We start from the raw sequence: 20,236 nt of genomic DNA on the forward strand, positions 1-20,236 counted from the left end.
AACCTCCAGCTGACCTGGCTGCTCCAGTCTGGCCGACCTTACTCAGCTGTTCTGCTCAGGTGTGGTCGGTTGATCCTTTTAACATGAGAACCTACACTTGTCATCCTTCTGCTTAAAAGTCTTCAGGGGGCTTCCCTGGTGGCGCAGTGCTTGAGAGTCCGCCTGCCGATGCAGGGGACGCGGGTTCGTGCCCCGTTTCGGGAGGATCCCGCATGCCGCGGAGCGGCTGGGCCCGTGAGCCATGGCCGCTGGGCCTGCGCGTCCGGAGCCTGTGCTCCACAAATGGGAGAGGCCACAACAGTGAGAGGCCCGCATAACGCAAGAAAAAAAAAAAAAAAAAGTCTTCAGGGACTTCCCTCTGGCCACAGTGAAGCCACCAGGTGCTCCGAGTTTTCTACCTACGTAGTAGATTCTATCTCATCAGCCTTTCTTCGATTGCTCTCCTTTGCTGTCAGTCTGGATTCTTAGCTGCTCACAACACGGTCCACTCTAGCAAGTTTCAACAGAAGGGATTTCATAGAGAATAATAAATATCAAGTAACTCAGGAATATTTGGGAGGGCCGGGTGCCATACAGCCAGAGATGATGCAGCCAGACAAAAATATCCAACAGCACCACCAGACGTTTCTTGTGGAAACGTCACTGCTGACAGTGTTTGCCACTTGTCCCTGGTAACACTGGGGACTGGGTGTCAGAAGAACCTGTCCTTCCACCACTATCCTGCCACCTTGGTGGCTGCCAAACATGTATCAATGCCCCATGCACAGGACTGGCAGCAACCTGGCCACCTCCCTGTTCCTTCCTGCCATCGATTCTGGGAAATGTAGCATTTTGTCCAGGAAATGTAGCCCTATCTCTATTGGTTTGTTCTGCTCAACATGTGTTGGTTACACTTTTCTCCCTAACATCTCCAGACCCCTTTCTCCTTTCCGGTTGTTTTAGTTTATTAGGGCTGCTATAACAAAATACCACAGACAGGACCACCTAAACAACAGAGATTTATTGTCTCGAAGTTCTGGAGGTCGGAGTCTAAGGTCAAGTTGTTGGCAGGTTTGGTTTCCTCTGAGGCCTCTCTCCTCAGCTTGTACATGGCACCTCTTGCTGTGTGCTCACATGGCCTTTCCTCTGTGTGCATGCCTCCCTGACATCTGCGTGTCCAAATTTCCTCTCCTTATGGAGACCCCAGTCAGATTGGATTAAGGCCCAACTAATGGCCTTATTTAACCTAATCACCCCTTTAAAGGCCCTGTCTCCAAATACAGTCACATTCTAAGGTAGTAGGGGGTTAGGACTTCAACATATGAATGGGGAGGGGGGGATAATTCAGCTCAGAACACCTATGTTTTAAGGTTTAAGACTATTTTGCCCCCTCCCCTTCTCCGCTTCACACTGGCCCCCATGCTGGAGCCACACCTGTGTGCCAGCAACTGCCTTTACTGCTAATGCTGCGCCAGGAACCCCTCAGCAGGGATTGTTGGGCGAGGGGACTTGAGTCTGGGCCATGTGGTCTGGTGTAGACCAGTGTTCACACAGTCGACTCCTTCGACAATTTTCGGTTCCCTAACAGTCAGTACACGCATGCTGAGGGTGGAACAGAATTGCAGCACCACAGATATGAGAACTGAAGGGGACTTTGAAATTAATAAATGCTGGGTCAGGAAACTAGTGAATCGGGGACAGTCTCTGATTCAGATAAAGTGCATCTCTCTTGGTTAGAATCCAGCCCTAATTGGGCTCTGCTCTGGGAAACATGCCAAGAAAGTCACTTTCATGAGCGTATACAAAATCATTTCATTCTGATTCTTCAGCAGACATTCTCCCATCCCCTGTTCTGTTCTAGAAACAGACTCTCTGCCTTCACCTGACTATCCTGTCCACTGGCTCCATGACCCACCTGAGAGCCCCCCAAACTCCCCTGCCTTTTAGGCCTGTCACAGCAGGCTAGGTAAAAATGTTAGGGTTCTTAACAATTTGTGGCTTCAACTTTACAAATCGCCCACATCCTTCAACTAACAGTATTCTTTTTTTGGAATATATCCTAAGGAAAAAAAATTAAGAGATGCAGATCAAAATTTATGTGCAAGGATATTCATTGCAGAGTTGTTTATAACAGTGAAAAAAAGAACCTCAGTTACAACAGGAGATGGACAAGAAAATGATGCATCCACCTAGTGGTCATTAAAAGACATGTTTTAAAGAAATTTAATGGTGTGAGACGATGCTTGGCAAAGTCAGCAAAAGAAAAACTAGAAAATAAAACTCATATATGTCATATCCTGATTTTTAAAAAAACTAGAAAGTAAAAACTAAAAGGGAAAAAGACTGGAAGGAAATACAAAATGTTAACAATGGCTGTCTCCCAGTAGCAGGATCTTTTCTTCTGTTGACTTTGAAGTTTCTTTCAAGGCTTATAACCAGAAAAAAAGAACCGATGGGAACTAGAAAGTCAATGCCAAAGGTGTTTGTTACATACTCAAAAGAGATGACAAAGAGATCCAAAGCTCATGCTTTTTTCATGAAAATGAAAATAAAATGTGATTCTGAACTGGATCCTTTGGCAGTTAAGGACATTCTTGGGGTAATTGGTGAAACTTGAATGGAGTTTGTGGAACAGATGAAAATAATATATTCATGTAAATTTCCTAATGATGATTGTATTGTGGTTATGATGGAAATACCCTTTTTATTTTTTGGTAGGAGTTACACAGTAAAATACTGAGAAGTGATTGGAGCTTCATCATGTTAAAAACTAACTCTTAATTGCTTTTGTAAAAAAGTTTATAATTTTCTTCAGCTTTTCTCTGAATTGAAACTATTTCAAAGTAAAAAAATAAAATTAAGCTAAAAAAGAGAGATAATTCTGTCCCCTTATTGGAGAGTTGATCCCATGGCACAGTCTGGTCACCTGTGCCATGGGCCACCTCTCCCTGGACACCACGTTGTCCCCTCGGCCACCTCACCTCATGGTTCTCCTGTCTGTCCTCAGGGTCACATTGTCCACAACTGGAAGGTGCGATGGTTCATCCTTCGGCAGAACACGCTGCTGTACTACAAGCTCGAGGGAGGTCGGAAAGTGATCCCCCCCAAGGGCCGCATCCTTCTGGATGGCTGCACCATCACCTGCCCCTGCCTGGAGTATGAAAACCGACCAGTAAGTGAAGGCCCCCGCTTCCCAGCTCCTCCCCCCCACTCCCCGGACCCTCCCGTCTCTGGCCTCTTTGGTGAAGGTGGTGTGGGTCATGGGAAGAGCTGAGTTACTGAAAAACCTAGACTCAAATCCTGGCTGCATCACGTACCAGGCATGTGACCTTGGGCAAGTAATTGCATCTCTTCGAGCCTTAGTCCCTCATCTATAAAATGGGATAAAATAATGACACCTGACTCTCATGACTGTGATGAGAATCATGAAGGTAACGGTGGGTCAAAACACCTTGTAGGCTAGGAGACACTGCACAAATGTGAATAATTACTGCTACTTGGGGTTCAATAGGATGACTTTCATCCCCCGAGGGGCACGTGTTCCAAAAGTCCGGGGCAGCTTCAACTCTACCATCAAAAACGAATCTGAATTAATCATTTACTGAGGGCCCATTAAGTGCCAAGAAATTTGCTGGGCTTGGAGGTGTCAAGGAAGAAAATGGTAAGATTGCTTCTTTCAGTTAATGATCTTATTATGAAAGCAAGTGATTAACAGAAAAACATTCAGAGTTCCAAATGTTGGTACAAACATTATTAGCCACAGAGAACACTGTATTGCTGAAGGGGAGGAAAATGCCATCATAGGCTGTCTGCTCAGGTACAGCTTTGAGAGGGATAGAGGTTTGGGCAAAGATCTGAAAGAGGAAAGAGGCAGAGGTTCCAGGCAGGTAGAAGGTCTTGGGTAAAAGTGCAGGGACAGGTAAGGATAAATTTAGAGATCAGGATGGCCATTGTGGCCAAAGGGTATGTTCAATGAAGGAGTGGCGGGAGATTGGCTGGGGCCAGGTACAGGTAATAGGGAGCCATTGAAGGTCTTGACTGAGAGAAGGGGCTGGTGAAAACTCTCTTAGGAAGACCAAAATGAACACCTAAGCTCAGTTCCTAATAAGATAACTAGTTCCATAAAGAAGGGATCTTACCATTTTCTTCTTTCTTATCATGTTTTTCTTCTTTGACTCTTCTAGACAAATTGATGAATCTTCTAAGTCTAAGAAAATATTAATGACAGTCAATTCTGGGTAATGGGTTTACTGGTATTTGTTTTGTACTCCTTTATAGTTAAAAATTTTTCTCAAATAGGAAACAAAAGGAGCTGTTAAAATAATCAGCCATGAAATGAGGCAGAAAGAAGGGATGGACCTGAGGAAACATTATGAAGGAAACATTGACAGGACATGGTTGACTGGATGTTGAGGGCAAGGGAGAGAGAGGCATTGAATATCATTCGAGCCTAAGAGGCTGCAAAAGTGAAATGTCATTCTGTAATCTCCACTGCAAACCTGGAAATGCCACTGATTAAAAGAGATGGCGTAGCTCTCCATGGGGGTGGGATGGGACTGCTGGGGAGTGCTGAGCCTGGTAAAAGACTTGGGTCTGCATCTTCTTCCTTGTAGCATCATCAGACCAGACACAATGTCTGGGCACATAGCAGATGCTTAGTAAATGTTTGTTGAATAAATGGTTAATAAAAAAGAAAGATTTACAGATAAGAGAGTTTTACAAATGAGACAGTTTTAAGAAGACAACCTAGTTTTCTAGGTGCATTTAAGACTCTGGGTCTCAATAAATTAAACCTTGGAACTTGTAGGTTAACTTTTTCTTGGGGGTGGTAATTTAAAAAAAATTGGAGTATAATTGCTTTACAATGTTGTGTTAGTTTCTGCTGTACGACAAAGTGAATCAGCTATATGTATACATGTATCCCCTCCCTCTTGGACCTCTCTCCCACCCACCCCCCATCCCACCTATCTAGGTCGTCACAGAACACCAAGCTGAGCTTGCTGTGCTTTATAGCATGTTCCCACTAGCTATCTGTTTTACACATGGTGGTGTATATATGTCAGTCCTAATCTCCCAGTTCATCCCACTCTCCCCTTCCCGCCCCGTGTCCACATGTCTGATTTCTACGTCTGTGTCTCTATTCTAGATTCCACGTATATGCGTTAATATACAATATTTGTTTTTCTCTTTCTGACTTATTTCACTCTGTATGACAGACTCTAGGTCTATCCACATCTCTACAAATGACCCAGTTTCGTTCCTTTTTATGGCTGAGTAATGTTCCATTGTATGTGTGTACCACATCTTCTTTATCCATTCATCTGTTGATGCACATTTAGGTTGCTTGCATGTCCTGGCTATTGTAAATAGTGCTGTAATACACATTGGGGTACATATGTCTTTTTGAATTATGGTTTTCTCGGGGTATAAGCCCAGCAGTGGGATTGCTGAGTCATATGGTAGTTCTATTTTTAGTTTTCTAAGGAACCTCCATACTGTTCTCCATAGTGGCTGTATCAATTTACATTCCCACCAACAGTGCAAGAGGGTTCCCTTTTCTCCACACCCTCTCCAACATTTACTGTTTGTAGATTTTCTGATGATGGCCATTCTGACCGGTGTGAGGTGATACCTCATTGCAGTTTTGATTTGCATTTCTCTAATAATTAGTGATGTTGAGCATTTTTCATGTGCCTCTTGGCCATCTGTATGTCTTCTTTGGAGAAATGTCTATTTAGGTCTTCTTCCATTTTTGGATTGGGTTGTTTGTTTCTTTGATATTGAGCTGCATGAGCTGTTTGTATATTTTGGAGATTAATCCTTTGTCAGTTGCTTCATTTGCAAATATTTTCTCCCATTCTGAGGGTTGTCTTTTCATCTTGTTTATGGTTTCCTTTGCTGTGCAAAAGCTTTTAAGTTTAATTAGGTCCCATTTGTTTATTTTTCTTTTTCTTTTCATTACTCTAGGAACTGGGTCAAAAAAGATCTTGCTGTGATTTATGTCAAAGAGTGTTTTTCCTATGTTTTCCTCTAAGAGTTTTATAGTGCCCAGCCTTACATTTAGGTCTTTAATCCATTTTGAGTTTATTTTTGTGTATGGTGTTAGGTAGGGTTCTAATTTTATTCTTTTACATATAGCTGTCCAGTTTTCCCAGCGAAGAGACTGTCTTTTCTCTGTTGTATATTCTTGCCTCCTTTTTATAGATTAGTTGACCTTAGGTGCGTGGGTTTATCTCTGGGCTTTCTATCCTGTACCATTGATCTATATTTCTGTTTTTGTGCCAGTACCACACTGTCTTGATTACTGTAGCTTTGTAGTATAGTCTGAAGTCGGGGAGCCTGATTCTTCCAGCTCCATTTTTCTTTCTCAAGATTGCTTTGGCTATTCGAGGTCTTTTGTGATTCCATACAAACTGTAAATTTTTTTGTTCTAATTCTGTGAAAAATGTCACTGGTAATTTGATAGGGATTGCATTGAATCTGTAGATTGCTTTGGGTAGCATTGTCATTTTCACAATATTGATTCTTCTAATCCAAGAACATGGTATATCTCTGTATCTGTTTGTGTCATCTTTGATTTATTTCATCAGTGTTTTATAGTTTTCTGAGTACAGGTCTTTTGCGTTGTTAGGTAGGTTTATTCCTAGGTATTTTATTCTTTTTGTTGCGATGGTAAATGGGATTGTTTCCTTAATTTTTCTTTCTGATCTTTAATTGTTAGTGTTTAGGAATGCAAGAGATTTCTGTGCATTAATTTTGTATCCTGCAACTCTACCAAATTCACTGATTAGCTCTAGTGGTTTTCTGGTGGCATCTTTAGGATTTGCTATGTATAGTATCATATCATTTGCGAACAGTGACGGTTTTACTGCTTCTTTTCCAATTTGTATTCCTTTTATTTCTTTTTCTTCTCTGATTGCCGTGGCTAGGACTTCCAAAACTGTGTTGAATAAGAGTGGCGAGAGTGGACAGCCTTGTCTTGTTCCTGATCCTAGAGAAAATGTTTTCAGTTTTTCTCCATTGAGAATGATGTTTGCTGTGGGTTTGTCATATATGGCCTTTATTATGTTGAGGTAGGTTCCCTCTATGCCCACTTTCTGGAGAGTTTATCATAAATGGTTATTGAATTTTGTCAGAAGCTTTTCCTGCATCTATTGAGATGATCCTATGGTTTTTATTCTTTAATTTGTTAATATGGTGTGTCACATTGATTGATTTGCATATATATTGAAGAATGCTTGCATCCCTGGGATAAATCCCACTTGATCATGGTGTATGATCCTTGTTGTTGGTTTCTGTTTGCTAGAATTTTGTTGAGGATTTTTGCATCTATATTCATCAGTGATATTGGTCTGTAATTTTCTTTTTTGGGTGTGACATCTTTGTCTCGTTTCGGTATCAGGGTGATGGTGGCCTCGTAAAACGAGTTTGGCAGTGTTCCTCCCTCTGCAATTTTTTGGAAGAGTTTGAGAAGGATAGGTGTCAGCTCTTCTCTACATGTTTGATAGAATTAGTCTGTGAAGCCATCTGGTCCTGGACTTTTATTTGCTGGGAGATTTTTAAATTACAGTTTCAGTTTCATTACTTGTGATTGGTCTATTTATATTTTCTAATTCTTCCTGGTTCAATCTTGGAAAGTTGTACCTTTCCAAGAATTTCTCCATGTCTTCCAGGTTGTCCATATTATTGGCATATAGTTGCTTGTAGTAGTCTTTTATGATCCTTTGTATTTCTGTGTTGTCAGTTGTAATTTCTCCTTTTTCGTTTCTAATTTTATTGATATGAAACCTCCCTTTTGTTTCTTGATGAGTCTGGCTAAAGGTTTATCAATTTTGTTTATCTTCTCAAAGAACCAACTTTTTTGATCTTTGCTATAGTTTTCTTCATTTCTATTTCATTTATTTCTGCTCTGATCTTTATGATTTCTTTCCTTCTACTAACTTTGGGTTTTTTTTTTTCTTCTCTCTCTAGTTGCTTTAGGTGTAAGGTTAGATTGTTTAGATTGTTAGACTGTTAAATTGTTAGATTGTTTTTTTGAGATTTTTCTTATTTCCTGAGGTGAGATTAAATGCTATAAACTTCCCTCTTAGAACTGCTTTTTCTGCATCCCATAGGTTTTGGGTTGTTGTGTTTTCATTGTCATTTGTTTCTCTGTATTTTTTAATTTCCTCTTTGACTTCTTCAGTGATCTCTTGGTTATTTAGTAGTGTATTGTTTAGCCTCCATGTGTTTATGTTTTTTACAGTTTTCCTGTAATTGACTTCTAATCTCATAGCGTTGTGGTCAGAAAAGATGCTTGACACGATTTCAGTTTTCTTAAATTTTCCGAGGCTTGATTTGTGACCCAAAATGTGATCTATTCTGGAGAATGTTCCATGTGTACTTGAGAAGAAAGTGTATTTTGCCGCTTTTGAGTGGAATGTCCTATAAATATCAATTAAATCTATCTGGTCTATTGTGTCATTTAAAGCTTGTGTTTCCTTATTATTTTCTGTCTGGGTGATCTGTCCATTGGTGTAAGTGAAGTGTTAAAGTCCCCCACTATTATTGTGTTACTGTTGATTTCCCCTTTTATAGCTGTTAGCATTTGCCCTATGTATTGAGGTGCTCCTATGTTGGGTGCATAAATATTTACAATTGTGATATCTGCTTCTTGGATTGATCCCTTGTTAATTATGTAGTGTCCTTCCTTATCTCTTGTAACAGTCTTTATTTTAAAGTCTATTTTATCTGATATGAGTATTGCTACTCCAGTTTTCTTTTGATTTCCATTTGCATGGTATATCTTTTTCCATCCCCTCACTTTCAGTCTGTATGTGTCCCTAGGTCTGAAGTGGGTCTCTTTTAGACAGCCTATGTACGGGTCTTGTTTTTGTATCTGTTCAACCAGTCTGTGTCTTTTGGTTGGAGCATTTAATCCATTTACATTCAAGGTAATTATCCATACGTATGTTCCTATTACCATTTTCTTAATTGCTTTGGGTTTGTTTTTGTGGGTCTTTTTCTTCTCTTGTGTTTCCCTCCTAGAGAAGTTCCTTTGCTGTAAAGCTGGTTTGGTGGTGTTGAATTCTCTTAGCTTTTGCTTGTCTGTAAAACTTTTGACTTTTCTGTCCAATCTGAATAAGATCCTTGCTGGGTAGAGTAATCTTGGTTGTAGGTTTTTCCCTTTCATCACTTTAAATATATCCTGCCACTCCCTTCTGGGCTGCAGAACTTCTGCTGAAAAATCAGATGACAACCTTATGGGGATTCCCTTGTATGTTATTTGTTGCTTTTCCCTGGCTGCTTTTAATATTTTTTCTTTGAATTTAATTTTTGTTAGTGTGAGTAACATGTGTCTTCGTGTGTTTCTCTCTGGGTTTACCCTGTATGGGACTCTCTGCACTTCCTGGACTGGGGTGGCTATTTCCTTTCCCTTGTTAAGGAAGTTTTTGACTCTTCCAATATCTTCTCAGACCCTTTCTCTTTCTCTTCTTCTGAGACCCTTATAATTTGTATGTTGGTGCATTTAATGTTGTGCCAGAGGTCTCTGAGACTGTCCTCACTTCTTTTCATTCGTTTTTCTGTGTTCTGCTCCTCAGCAGTATTTCCACCATTTTATCTTCCAGGTCACTTATTCATTCTTCTGCTTCAGTTATTCTGCTATTGATCCCTTCTAGTGTATTTTTCATTTCAGTTATTGGTTGTTCATCACTGTTTGTTTGGTCTTTAGTTCTTCTCCATCCTTGTTAAACATTTCTTGTATTTTCTCAATCTGTGGCTCCATTGGATTTCCGAGATTTCGGCCCATCTTTACTATCATTACTCTGAATTCTTTTTCAGGTAGGTTGCCTGTTTCCTCTTCATTTATTTGGCCTTGTAGGTTTTTACCTTGCTTCTTCATCTGTAACATATTTTTTTGTTGTCTCATTCTTTTTTGATGGGTGGGGCTGTGTTCTTGTCTTACTATTTGTTTGGCCTGAGGCATCCATTACTGGAGTTTGCGTCCATTACTGGATAGAGCTAGGTCTTGGTGCCAAGATGAGGACCTCCAGGAGATCTCACAACGATTAATATTCCCTGGGGTCTGAGGTTCACTGTTAGTCCAGCGGTTTGGGATTAGTGCTCCCACTACAGGAGCTCAGGCCTGAGCCCCGGCCTGGGAATCAAGATCCCTTAAGCCGTGCAGCACAGGGAAAAAAAAAAAAAAAAAAAGAATCCTGGAAAAGGCCTTGGTGGTGGGCGGAGCTTAGGTGCAGCGTGGCTGGAGGGGGTCCCGGAGGGCTGAGGTTTAGGCCCAGGGCCCCAGCAGGCTCTCTGGGGCTCAAGCAGGCAGGGGAGACACTAGCCTCGTTCCCCTCCGATCCCCCAGTACCCCAAAGGTCTCTCCCCATCCCTGCTAATCCCTGCTCCATAGGCGGGCTCCTCCAATCATGGGAACCCCTCCCTTCCCCCCAGCCGCCCCTCAGGGGTGCCAGTCCCATCCCACCTCCACTTTTCCTCCCCTCCCCCTTCCCCCCAACATCCTACCCAGTTGCTCGGGGATTCCTCCTGTCCCTTTAGGTTTCCGAGGTCCCTGACCAGTGCCTGGTAGGGGCCCTAGTTGTGAGGAGATGCGAACTCCACCTCTTCCTACTCCGCCATCTTGGCTCCTCCTCTGCTATAGGTTAACTTGTTGACCCGATACCGCTTCATAGTCTTTAAGGAACAGTGGAGAGCAGCAGTGCTGGTAGAACAGGCTGGCGATAGGAAAACCTTGTTCTGTGTTTCAGAAAAGGAGACATGTTGCTATAGCTGGAGCTGTGAACTTCTTGCTAATTCTCCGTACAATTCTCAAACAGAGAAAATTGGCATCTGCCAGTTCCTGACTACTCGAGGGGCAAGAAGCCCAGAGGAGGCAGTAGGTTCACTAAGAACAAGTTATAAAGTGTATCGTGTGTGTGTGTGTGTGTGTGTGTGTGTGTGTGTGTGTGTGTGTGTTTAATTTATTTTTAATTAGGGAAGCTGTAAAAAAAAAGTGTGTCTGGATTTCATGTGGAACTTTATAGTCTCTCCTGAGATCTTTTTATTAAAGTGGCAAACTACAGACTGACAGGGTGCTGGCTGAACTCATCTTTCCACGAAGTTGATGAGTGAATCCATGTTAACTTGGAGGAACAGCTTCATGGTACTCTTTGGGACCGTGAGCCTGCCTTGTCTTATCCACCATTTTTGCTGTTTAGGTGAAGGACTTGATGAAGTTTGCAAGCAAAGCGAGGTGGGAGCTAATACATTGGAAAACAGAATCAGAATGAGACAGAATCCTTCTGTTTTCCAACAGAAGTGGTGAGCCCAGTCTACTCAGATGACATTTAGTAGGATCAACCTGCAAAATCTCACAATGTTTGGAAAAAAACCCTAAATGCCCATTTAAAAGATGGAGGAGATGTGGCCCACCTGAAAAAGACTCTCAGCTGACTGCACAGAGCATCAAGCCCTGAGGATGCCACTGCTAATGAGACCTCAGGCCCATGCTGTCTTGTACCCCCAGACCTTCCCTGGAGCAGTTTGTTCCATTCCAAGGGTCATATTTTATGAGAATGTTGAACCAACTGCAGAACATTTAGCAGGGCATAAACTGGTTGAGAAATTTTAAACAGTATCATATGAGGAACGTGTGAAAGACTTGGGATGATTAGACCCGATTAGAAAGACGATGAAAAGGAACAGAACTGATGGTTCCTTCAAGGTTATTAATAGCCTCATATGACAGATGAAGGAACTGAGAGTCAGTGTGTCCTTTAATGTGCCCAAATGTCCATAGCTAAGTATCCACATCAGTCTGACCTGGAAGCCTGTGCATTTCCCACTTCAGCACAGGGGCTGTCATAGGAGGTGAGCTTAATCTATGTGGTTCTAGAAGGCAGAATCGAGCAGAGAGACCGAGAGCCCAGGAAGCAGACCCTATGCTAATGAGTCTGTCCAAAGGGGAAAGGTGGTGAGCTCCCCGTCACTGGAGGTATACAAGCAAATCTTTAAAGACCACCAGCTGGGGTGTGGTTGAGCGGTCGGGCACTTGGCAGTCACTGGACCACGTGGCCTCCCAGATTCACCTCGGTTCTGTCATTTTAGCTGCTCAGCCAGCATTCTCTTGTCTGCTTGGTCTGACTGGCTGTCTTCCCACAGCTCCTCATTAAGCTGAAGACTCAAACATCCACGGAGTACTTCCTGGAGGCCTGTTCTCGAGAGGAGAGGGACGCCTGGGCCTTTGAGATAACAGGAGCTATTCACGCGGGGCAGCCGGGGAAGGTCCAACAGCTCCACATATTGAAGAACTCCTTCAAGCTGCCCCCTCACATCAGCCTGCAGTGAGTGCCTGGGCCCTGCCCTTGCCCTATCTGGCCTGGCTGCAGACTCTTCTGTCTGTGTGCAGTGGGAATGCAGGGTTGGGGTGGGGTTTGGCGGGGGGAGCGGCCTGTGGCTGTTACCCAGGCCAGACTGGTACCACCATTGTGCTTCAGGGCCTTTCGCTGTCACTGCCCTGCTTACATTGTTTTCTCTGCCTGGGAGTGGCCCTACCTACCTGCCCTGGGAATCTCTTGGGGCCTCTGCTGCTCCTGCCCCCCTCAGTGTCTTGACACACTCTCTTCAGTTTCACCCAGGGTGCTCAGGGCTATGTGACAGCTCCCCAGGAATCCCTGCTCACCCAAGTCATTAGTCTTGTTTGCAGTCTTGGGGCAAGAATGATGTGTTCCAGTAGCGGTTGCATTCTCGCTCTGTGAGATTCTTCATCCATTCATCCATTCATTCATTTATTCATTCATTCAAGAAACAGTTATTGAGTGCCTACTGCATGCCATACATTGCTCTAGGTACTCAGGAGATGCAAATGAGAATAAACAAAATCTCATCTCAGGGGCTTTCCAGCCCAAGTACATAAACAGAGAATGAGAAAAGATCTTCCATTTGTGGCAGGAATCATCCCACAGAACAGAAGGAAAACAGTAGTGGAGGTGATACTATAAAGTAGGGACGCATGAAAGGAGTTCCCATCATGGAATCTCTTGCATCAGCCCATCTGCAGGAAATACCCCCTAACCTTCCAGGCAGCAAAACTACCAAAAAGCTTCATACCAGGCTCTGGGATCTTGATTGTGCATCTAGGGCACGGCTGAACCGTGGTGAGTGCAAGCAGGACCAGTGGCAGATGAGTGTGGGTTCAAGTGATGGGTGACTTTGAGAAGTAGCTGGAGGAGTTTGAACTTTATGCAGTAGATCATAGAGAATCATTACTGAACATTCTTTTGTTTCTAAATTAAAAGCCACAGCTCATTAGTTCTACTACAAAAGTAATACGTGTCTAGTCTAGAAATATTAGAACATTTAGATGAGCAAGAAGAAAAAGGAACGTCCCCAAATCCTACCTCTCAAATTCTGATGCATAATGGAATACCCCTTTTTTGCGATGTGTATCATACCATGTGCCATGTGCTTTACACCCTTAGCAACGACTCTTGGACCCTCCCTCATACCTGTCAGTGTGACAAGGGTCCCTCTCCTTTGCCTTCCTTCTGTGTAGTCGCATCGTGGACAAGATGCACGACAGCAGCAGCGGAATCCGGCCAAGCCCCAACATGGAGCAGGGAAGCACCTACAAAAAGACCTTCATAGGTGAGCCTCCCCTCTCGGGGGCTGGGCCAGGCACTGGAAACCTGGGGCTTGGTGATCCGGGACTCAGTGTGCTTGACCGGCTTGTGTTGAGGCCAGAGCTGCCTGCCAGCCAAGGGGCTGGCCTGAGATGGCCACATGTGAGTGCGGCCACAGCTCTGAGCAGCAGGTGTGACCTTCGGTTTGCTCTAGGGCAGAGCCCCAAGGCTATGCAAGGCTGCCCAAGAGGTCAAGGTCAATGAGGTCACAGCCAAGCACCCCTGAGGAAGCTGGTCTGGAACCTGTCATCTGACGGGTGCTGCCCTTGCCCTGATACAGGCTCCTCCCTGGTGGACTGGCTCATCTCCAACAACTTTGCGGCCAGCCGTCTGGAGGCCGTGACCCTGGCCTCCATGCTCATGGAGGAGCACTTCCTGAGGCCGGTAGGCACCCGAAGCACGGGAGCCGTTCGCTCTGGGGATCTGGCTGAGCAGTTCCTGGATGACTCCACGGCCCTGTACACTTTTGTAAGTTAGGGAGTGGGTTCCTGTTGCCACAGGGGCAGAGAGAGGAAGAGGCAACAGAGTGGGGGGGGCGGGCGGGGATCCACAGTCACAGGTGAGAGGCCAAGGCTGGGGGAACAGCTTCACCCCAGGTGGAGTGGGTTTTCTGTATGGAGGCTTTTCCTTTCCCCCGAGGTAGCCTCCACAGCCTAGAACTAGGACTTTTTGGTAACAGAGTCCTTGCTCTCTCCTTCCCGCTAGGCTGAGAGCCCCAAGAGGAAGATAAGCTCCAAGGAAGAAATCAGTCTCAGCGCCGTGGAGTTAAGTGGCACAGTGGTAAAGCAAGGCTATCTGGCCAAGCAGGTATGGCCGCCTTGGAGTGGGGAGCAGATGGACAGTTCACAAGCTCGGGGGAGGCAGGAATCCCCACAAAGGGCGAGAAGGGCTGAGACTGCCAGGGGCACTAATTATCAGCAGAATCTGCTAAAGTCAGGGTCCAGTGGCAGCCACCGGGAGCAAATCAAGGGGCATGCACGTGTCCACTCGCTCATACACGAGCCCCAGACAAGGTGGCGTTCCGGGAAAACTGCACACAAGTAGTTATCACAGCATTAGAAAACAATGCCTATGTCACTGCCCAGTTCACTTATTTGTCTGGAAGGGCACTGCCTACTGGTTGGCATTTTGCCTTTGCTGGCTTTCTGCTCCCTGAGGCTTCCTGGGGTCTCTGCCTGCTTTTGTGGGACTCTGCCTGCCCCCTTGAGAAGTATTTTCTCCACCTACTTCAGTAGGTTGGAGGTGAAATTCTGCAGTGTAATCTCTGTGTTTAAAAACTGACCGTGGCCACTGCTCCTACCGTGTTGGGAGAGTGACCATGTTAAGCGGGGACAGCCGGGTCACAGTCACACCTGCGGCATGTCCACCTGTGCCTGCAAACCAAGCTGCCGCATCCCGGCACGTGAGGTGTAAGCCAGTCTGCTACGGGATCTGGCTGAGCAGTTCCTGGATGACTCCACGGCCCTGTACACTTTTGTAAGTTAGGGAGTGGGTTCCTGTTGCCACAGGGGCAGAGAGAGGAAGAGGCAACAGAGTGGGGGGGGCGGGCGGGGATCCACAGTCACAGGTGAGAGGCCAAGGCTGGGGGAACAGCTTCACCCCAGGTGGAGTGGGTTTTCTGTATGGAGGCTTTTCCTTTCCCCCGAGGTAGCCTCCACAGCCTAGAACTAGGACTTTTTGGTAACAGAGTCCTTGCTCTCTCCTTCCCGCTAGGCTGAGAGCCCCAAGAGGAAGATAAGCTCCAAGGAAGAAATCAGTCTCAGCGCCGTGGAGTTAAGTGGCACAGTGGTAAAGCAAGGCTATCTGGCCAAGCAGGTATGGCCGCCTTGGAGTGGGGAGCAGATGGACAGTTCACAAGCTCGGGGGAGGCAGGAATCCCCACAAAGGGCGAGAAGGGCTGAGACTGCCAGGGGCACTAATTATCAGCAGAATCTGCTAAAGTCAGGGTCCAGTGGCAGCCACCGGGAGCAAATCAAGGGGCATGCACGTGTCCACTCGCTCATACACGAGCCCCAGACAAGGTGGCGTTCCGGGAAAACTGCACACAAGTAGTTATCACAGCATTAGAAAACAATGCCTATGTCACTGCCCAGTTCACTTATTTGTCTGGAAGGGCACTGCCTACTGGTTGGCATTTTGCCTTTGCTGGCTTTCTGCTCCCTGAGGCTTCCTGGGGTCTCTGCCTGCTTTTGTGGGACTCTGCCTGCCCCCTTGAGAAGTATTTTCTCCACCTACTTCAGTAGGTTGGAGGTGAAATTCTGCAGTGTAATCTCTGTGTTTAAAAACTGACCGTGGCCACTGCTCCTACCGTGTTGGGAGAGTGACCATGTTAAGCGGGGACAGCCGGGTCACAGTCACACCTGCGGCATGTCCACCTGTGCCTGCAAACCAAGCTGCCGCATCCCGGCACGTGAGGTGTAAGCCAGTCTGCTACACACCTCTTGTGTCTGTGCGCTCCTGACACGCCACGTGAATGTGTGCATCTGAACAACGCTGCTCAGCACCGTTCCCATCTTCTTGGAGCACTTGATGTCATTGTCACCTGCTTCTTGCGTATCAGGATCCCCTTCTGCTCTTAGATTGCTTACCGTCCACGTAACTGCCTGTTTATTCCAAGGGCTCTGCTTCTGCTGGGCCTGAAGGGAGTCTGGTGAGGGGAGGTACTGAGGTCCTGGGAGAGGAGGAGGGTGTGGGAGGGACTCGGGGTGCTCCAGACTAGAGGGTTAAGGAAGCTTTGTGGTCTAGGGGTGAAGCCACAGTCACACGCACGGCAGCATCTTCCATGCTTAGATTTAAACATATAATTGATTGTTTCTTACTCTTTTTTTTTTTTTTGTTAGCTTTGTTTCGAGACTGTTTGATCGTCACACTTTTTTTTTTTTTTTTTTTGCGGTAGAGTTGATTTACGAGGTTGTGTTAGTTTTTGGTGTCCAGCAAAGTGATTCAGTTATAAATATATATATATATATATACATATTCTTTTTCCTATTCTTTTCCATTATGGTTTATTACAGGATATTGAATATAGTTCCCTGTGCTATACAGTAGAACCTTGTTGTTTATCTGTTTTATATATAATAGTTTATATCTGCTAATCCCCCACTCCTAATTTATCCCTCCCCCACCCCCTTTCCCCTTTGGTAACCATACGCCTTACTCTTTTTCTGATGCAGAATGCCAAAGTGGTTTTCACTGTATATAAGTGCACATATATACCTGTAGGTGTAGGTTTGTTTTCAGACTAAGTTGACGCTTAAAATTTGGTGCCCTTGGGTTCAAGTTTGCCTGTGAGTTCTTGGTCCAGTTGAAACCTGTGACCTCCCTGTCCTCCATGTGCCCTGAGTGGTGTCCAGGCAGTGCTCCCCCTTTCTTTCAGTGCTGACCCTCTTTGGTTGTGTCAACTCGGCTAAAGGTGACTGCTGTTGGTGAAGTGTCACTGAGCCCTGAAGTCCATGACACGTCACTGCAATCCCCAGGTCTCCAGGCTCTTTTGAGAAAGTCGTTCGTTGGAGCAGGCTGGCTGGGAGGTTCGAGGTTCCGCACTGGAGGCAAGGAGGTGGGAGGAAGTGACTGAGACCTGTCACCGATAAGCCTTGCACCCTCTCTTTGCCTCAGGGGCACAAGAGGAAAAACTGGAAGGTGCGGCGCTTTGTTCTGAGGAAGGACCCGGCTTTTCTGCATTACTACGACCCTTCCAAAGTGAGTGCCTTGTCATGCTCCCAGACGCATCCCTCCAGAGCAGAGCAGGCAGCTGGCTTCACCTCCACCCTTCCTCCCAGCATCCCTACCATAACTCCCACTGACTATGCCTTTCCTTCCACGGTGCAAGCTACCCCTCACAGTCTGATCACTCCTTTCTTTCGTCACATTGTTGCCTGCTCAGTGGATCTACATTGTTTTGAGAGGAAAAGCGTCTTTCAGTCTCTCCAAAGCTGGCTGTGTGCCTAGGGAAGGTGAGGTGGGCTGATAAAGAGACTCCTAACTGGTGCTTTCTAGTCTCTTTTCACCCCTTTCCACCCAAAGAGTCCATGAATTCTGCCCCCTCAACCTCATGTCCCCACCAACGGTTTGAAAGGTTTCTTTTACCATTTAATATTTAAGCCGTAATTCTGAGTTTCAGATAATAAGTATTACTGCATGCTGGGTTTGATCTAATTCCAATCAGAAGAAAAGAAAAATGTCCTTTTAGTCAGCCTGTTCAGCCTTGTCTTGGTAGATGTATTCATTTGTTTTTTGAAATAAGAATGGACGTTCCTCCCTTGCTGAGCTTCAGTCAGGAACCCCACCCTAAGCTGAGAAACCGAAGGAGCTTGAAAGAGCCCCCCACCCCGGGACCCTGCTAGACCACAGGGAGGGCCGAGGGACAGGGAGGGGGGTGGCAGTGCTGCAGCTGGCTGTGGAATGAAGCAGCCCAGACTTCCTCGCTGGTGCAGACGACTTGCCATGTGATGTCCAAGTTCAGCCTCAACTGCTGTTACAAATGACTCTCACAGACTACTTTAGCAGGCTGACTGCGGGTGGTTATAGATGAGAGGGTGACTCTTCTTTTTTGTGCCTTCACACAGTTCCCAATCAGGTCTCCTTTCCTTTGCAGGAAGAGAACCGGCCAGTGGGTGGGTTTTCTCTTCGTGGTTCACTCGTATCTGCTCTGGAGGATAATGGCGTTCCCACTGGTAAGGGGCAACTTTGGCCCTGGCCTGATCTCGGGGGCCTCCCTCCTGTGCTCTCAGTTAACACTCTGCTGATGAAGGGCTAAGCTGTCAGGGCTGATGGGCTTTCTCAGCGAGACGATGAATGGTGTGAGCTTTGAAGCCGATTAGAGAAAGGGCAAGTGGGGTGTTCTTAGTGTGGTGACAACACAACTAAATGACCCTTGTCTTTAATATTCCTTCCCATCCTTTTCTGTGCTTACTGGCCCATAGGCTTCCACCTAAGAACAGTAGCTTACAATAGTGCTTAAGGATTGACAACACACTATTAGCACACTAATTTCACAATAGACAGTTGAGGTGGGAGGATAGTATTATTCTTAATTTATGGATGTAGAGATTGAGCTTCAAAGAAGTTAAACAATTCAAGTCAAATCCCACATCTGTGTCCGGTTTTAACATAAACATACTGGACTCTTTGATGTGAGTTAGACTGTAGACCTGTGGTTTGCATAGGGGGCAGGCCAAGAGGGCTTCCAAGAATGTCCAGACATAGCACTGGCAGGCCTTAAGGCACAGGTGAGGGAGAGGGGATGGACAGGAGGAATACAGGAAAGCACACATCTGGTGGGATTTCCTAACCATACACATTTGTACTAAGAAATACTTCATGGTGTGTGTCTTTGTCTGTGTCTCAGTTGACTTTCAGCTACTCCCAGCTGAAAGCAGACATGGATGTTCACTTGCTGATATTTTTTTTTCTTCCTGCCTAGGGGTTAAAGGGAATGTCCAGGGAAATCTCTTCAAAGTGATTACTAAGGATGACACACACTATTATATCCAGGCCAGCAGCAAGGCTGAGCGTTCAGAGTGGATTGAAGCTATCAAAAAGCTAACGTGACAAGGACCTGAGGGAACGGGATCAGGATTCCTCCCTCTTAACAGATGACACAGGATTTCCTGGAAAATGGGAATGTGTTAAGACTTTAGCTTTTTCTATTTTGTACTGCTTTGGAGTGAGATTGGTGAAGAGTTCCTTAGATTACAGTCAGCAGTGGTGCTATTTCCTTCCCCACCTTCAAAGTTAACATGGAAATGCTAGAATAGCCATTAGGCATCAGCATCTTGACTTTCGCCCATCATCACAACCAGCCATTCCTTGGGTACCAAAGTAGGTTTCCCTTGTCACACTAACTGGCCACGTTGTAATACTAAATAAAACACTATAGTCTCATGGTGGCGCTCTCTGAAATGCTGTCAGCAACTCATTCTTTGGAATGAATAAAAATTGATATTTGTTCCTGGCTATTAGAATTCCTATACCAAGTTTTAGTTTTCAAAGGTTTTTCATGCTTAAGGCTATACGAATTATTAGGCGAGCTGATTATAAAAACATCTCAAGTGATCTGTCACTAAAACATGCCTCATCTTAAAGGGGGGATGGGGGCAAAATTCTGAAAATATCGTTTTGCTTTGAAAAATAAGCTTTCGTATTATACGTTGCAGAAAAGAAATCATGGACTCGGGCAGATTAGTCACACATACAAAAAAAGTAAAATTACAGTTTTTCTGTGGAAAAAAATGTCATTTAGATAGAGCAGGAGCTTGCTGAAGGACAGGAACAGGCGCTCTCTAAAGGACACAGAAAGATGTCAATGGGAAAAGAATTAAATCAAGGCATGAAATTCTGGGTTTTAGAATGAAGATTAATGGAGACAAATAGGTACCAAGAAGCTTCACCAGTTAGTTAGGAGGTTAATCTGAAGCAGTGAAAAGTCTGCATCATACAGTATCTTTAAAAACATTTTTATTACTTTCAAGTTTAATACAGTAATCTGCCAAGTACAAGTGCTTCGGCTTCCTTTAATGAATAGATACGTAACTTACATTTAAGGGGAGTGGATACTTCCAAAGTGCTTAAGTAAAAATTCATTCTCTTCAATA

General features: G+C 45.0%; 1 protein-coding gene across 1 annotated transcript in view; it reads left to right on the forward strand.

Annotated features, from left to right (window-relative positions):
• Positions 1-19,591, forward strand: part of PLEK2 (pleckstrin 2) — a 24,995-nt gene extending 5,404 nt beyond the window's left edge. Inside the window, exons 2-9 of the mRNA XM_007449014.1 lie at positions 2,987-3,151; positions 12,124-12,305; positions 13,517-13,608; positions 13,924-14,111; positions 14,349-14,450; positions 17,259-17,342; positions 18,238-18,316; positions 19,066-19,591. Coding sequence (XP_007449076.1) covers positions 2,987-3,151; positions 12,124-12,305; positions 13,517-13,608; positions 13,924-14,111; positions 14,349-14,450; positions 17,259-17,342; positions 18,238-18,316; positions 19,066-19,193 — 1,020 coding nt within the window. The 3' untranslated portion in view covers positions 19,194-19,591. The remainder of the gene's footprint in view (positions 1-2,986; positions 3,152-12,123; positions 12,306-13,516; positions 13,609-13,923; positions 14,112-14,348; positions 14,451-17,258; positions 17,343-18,237; positions 18,317-19,065) is intronic.
• The last annotated feature ends 645 nt before the right edge of the window (positions 19,592-20,236 follow it).

The sequence above is a fragment of the Lipotes vexillifer genome, unplaced genomic scaffold (assembly GCF_000442215.2).
Source record: "Lipotes vexillifer unplaced genomic scaffold, Lipotes_vexillifer_v1.1 scaffold629, whole genome shotgun sequence".
Classification (NCBI taxonomy): Eukaryota; Metazoa; Chordata; class Mammalia; order Artiodactyla; family Lipotidae; genus Lipotes; species Lipotes vexillifer.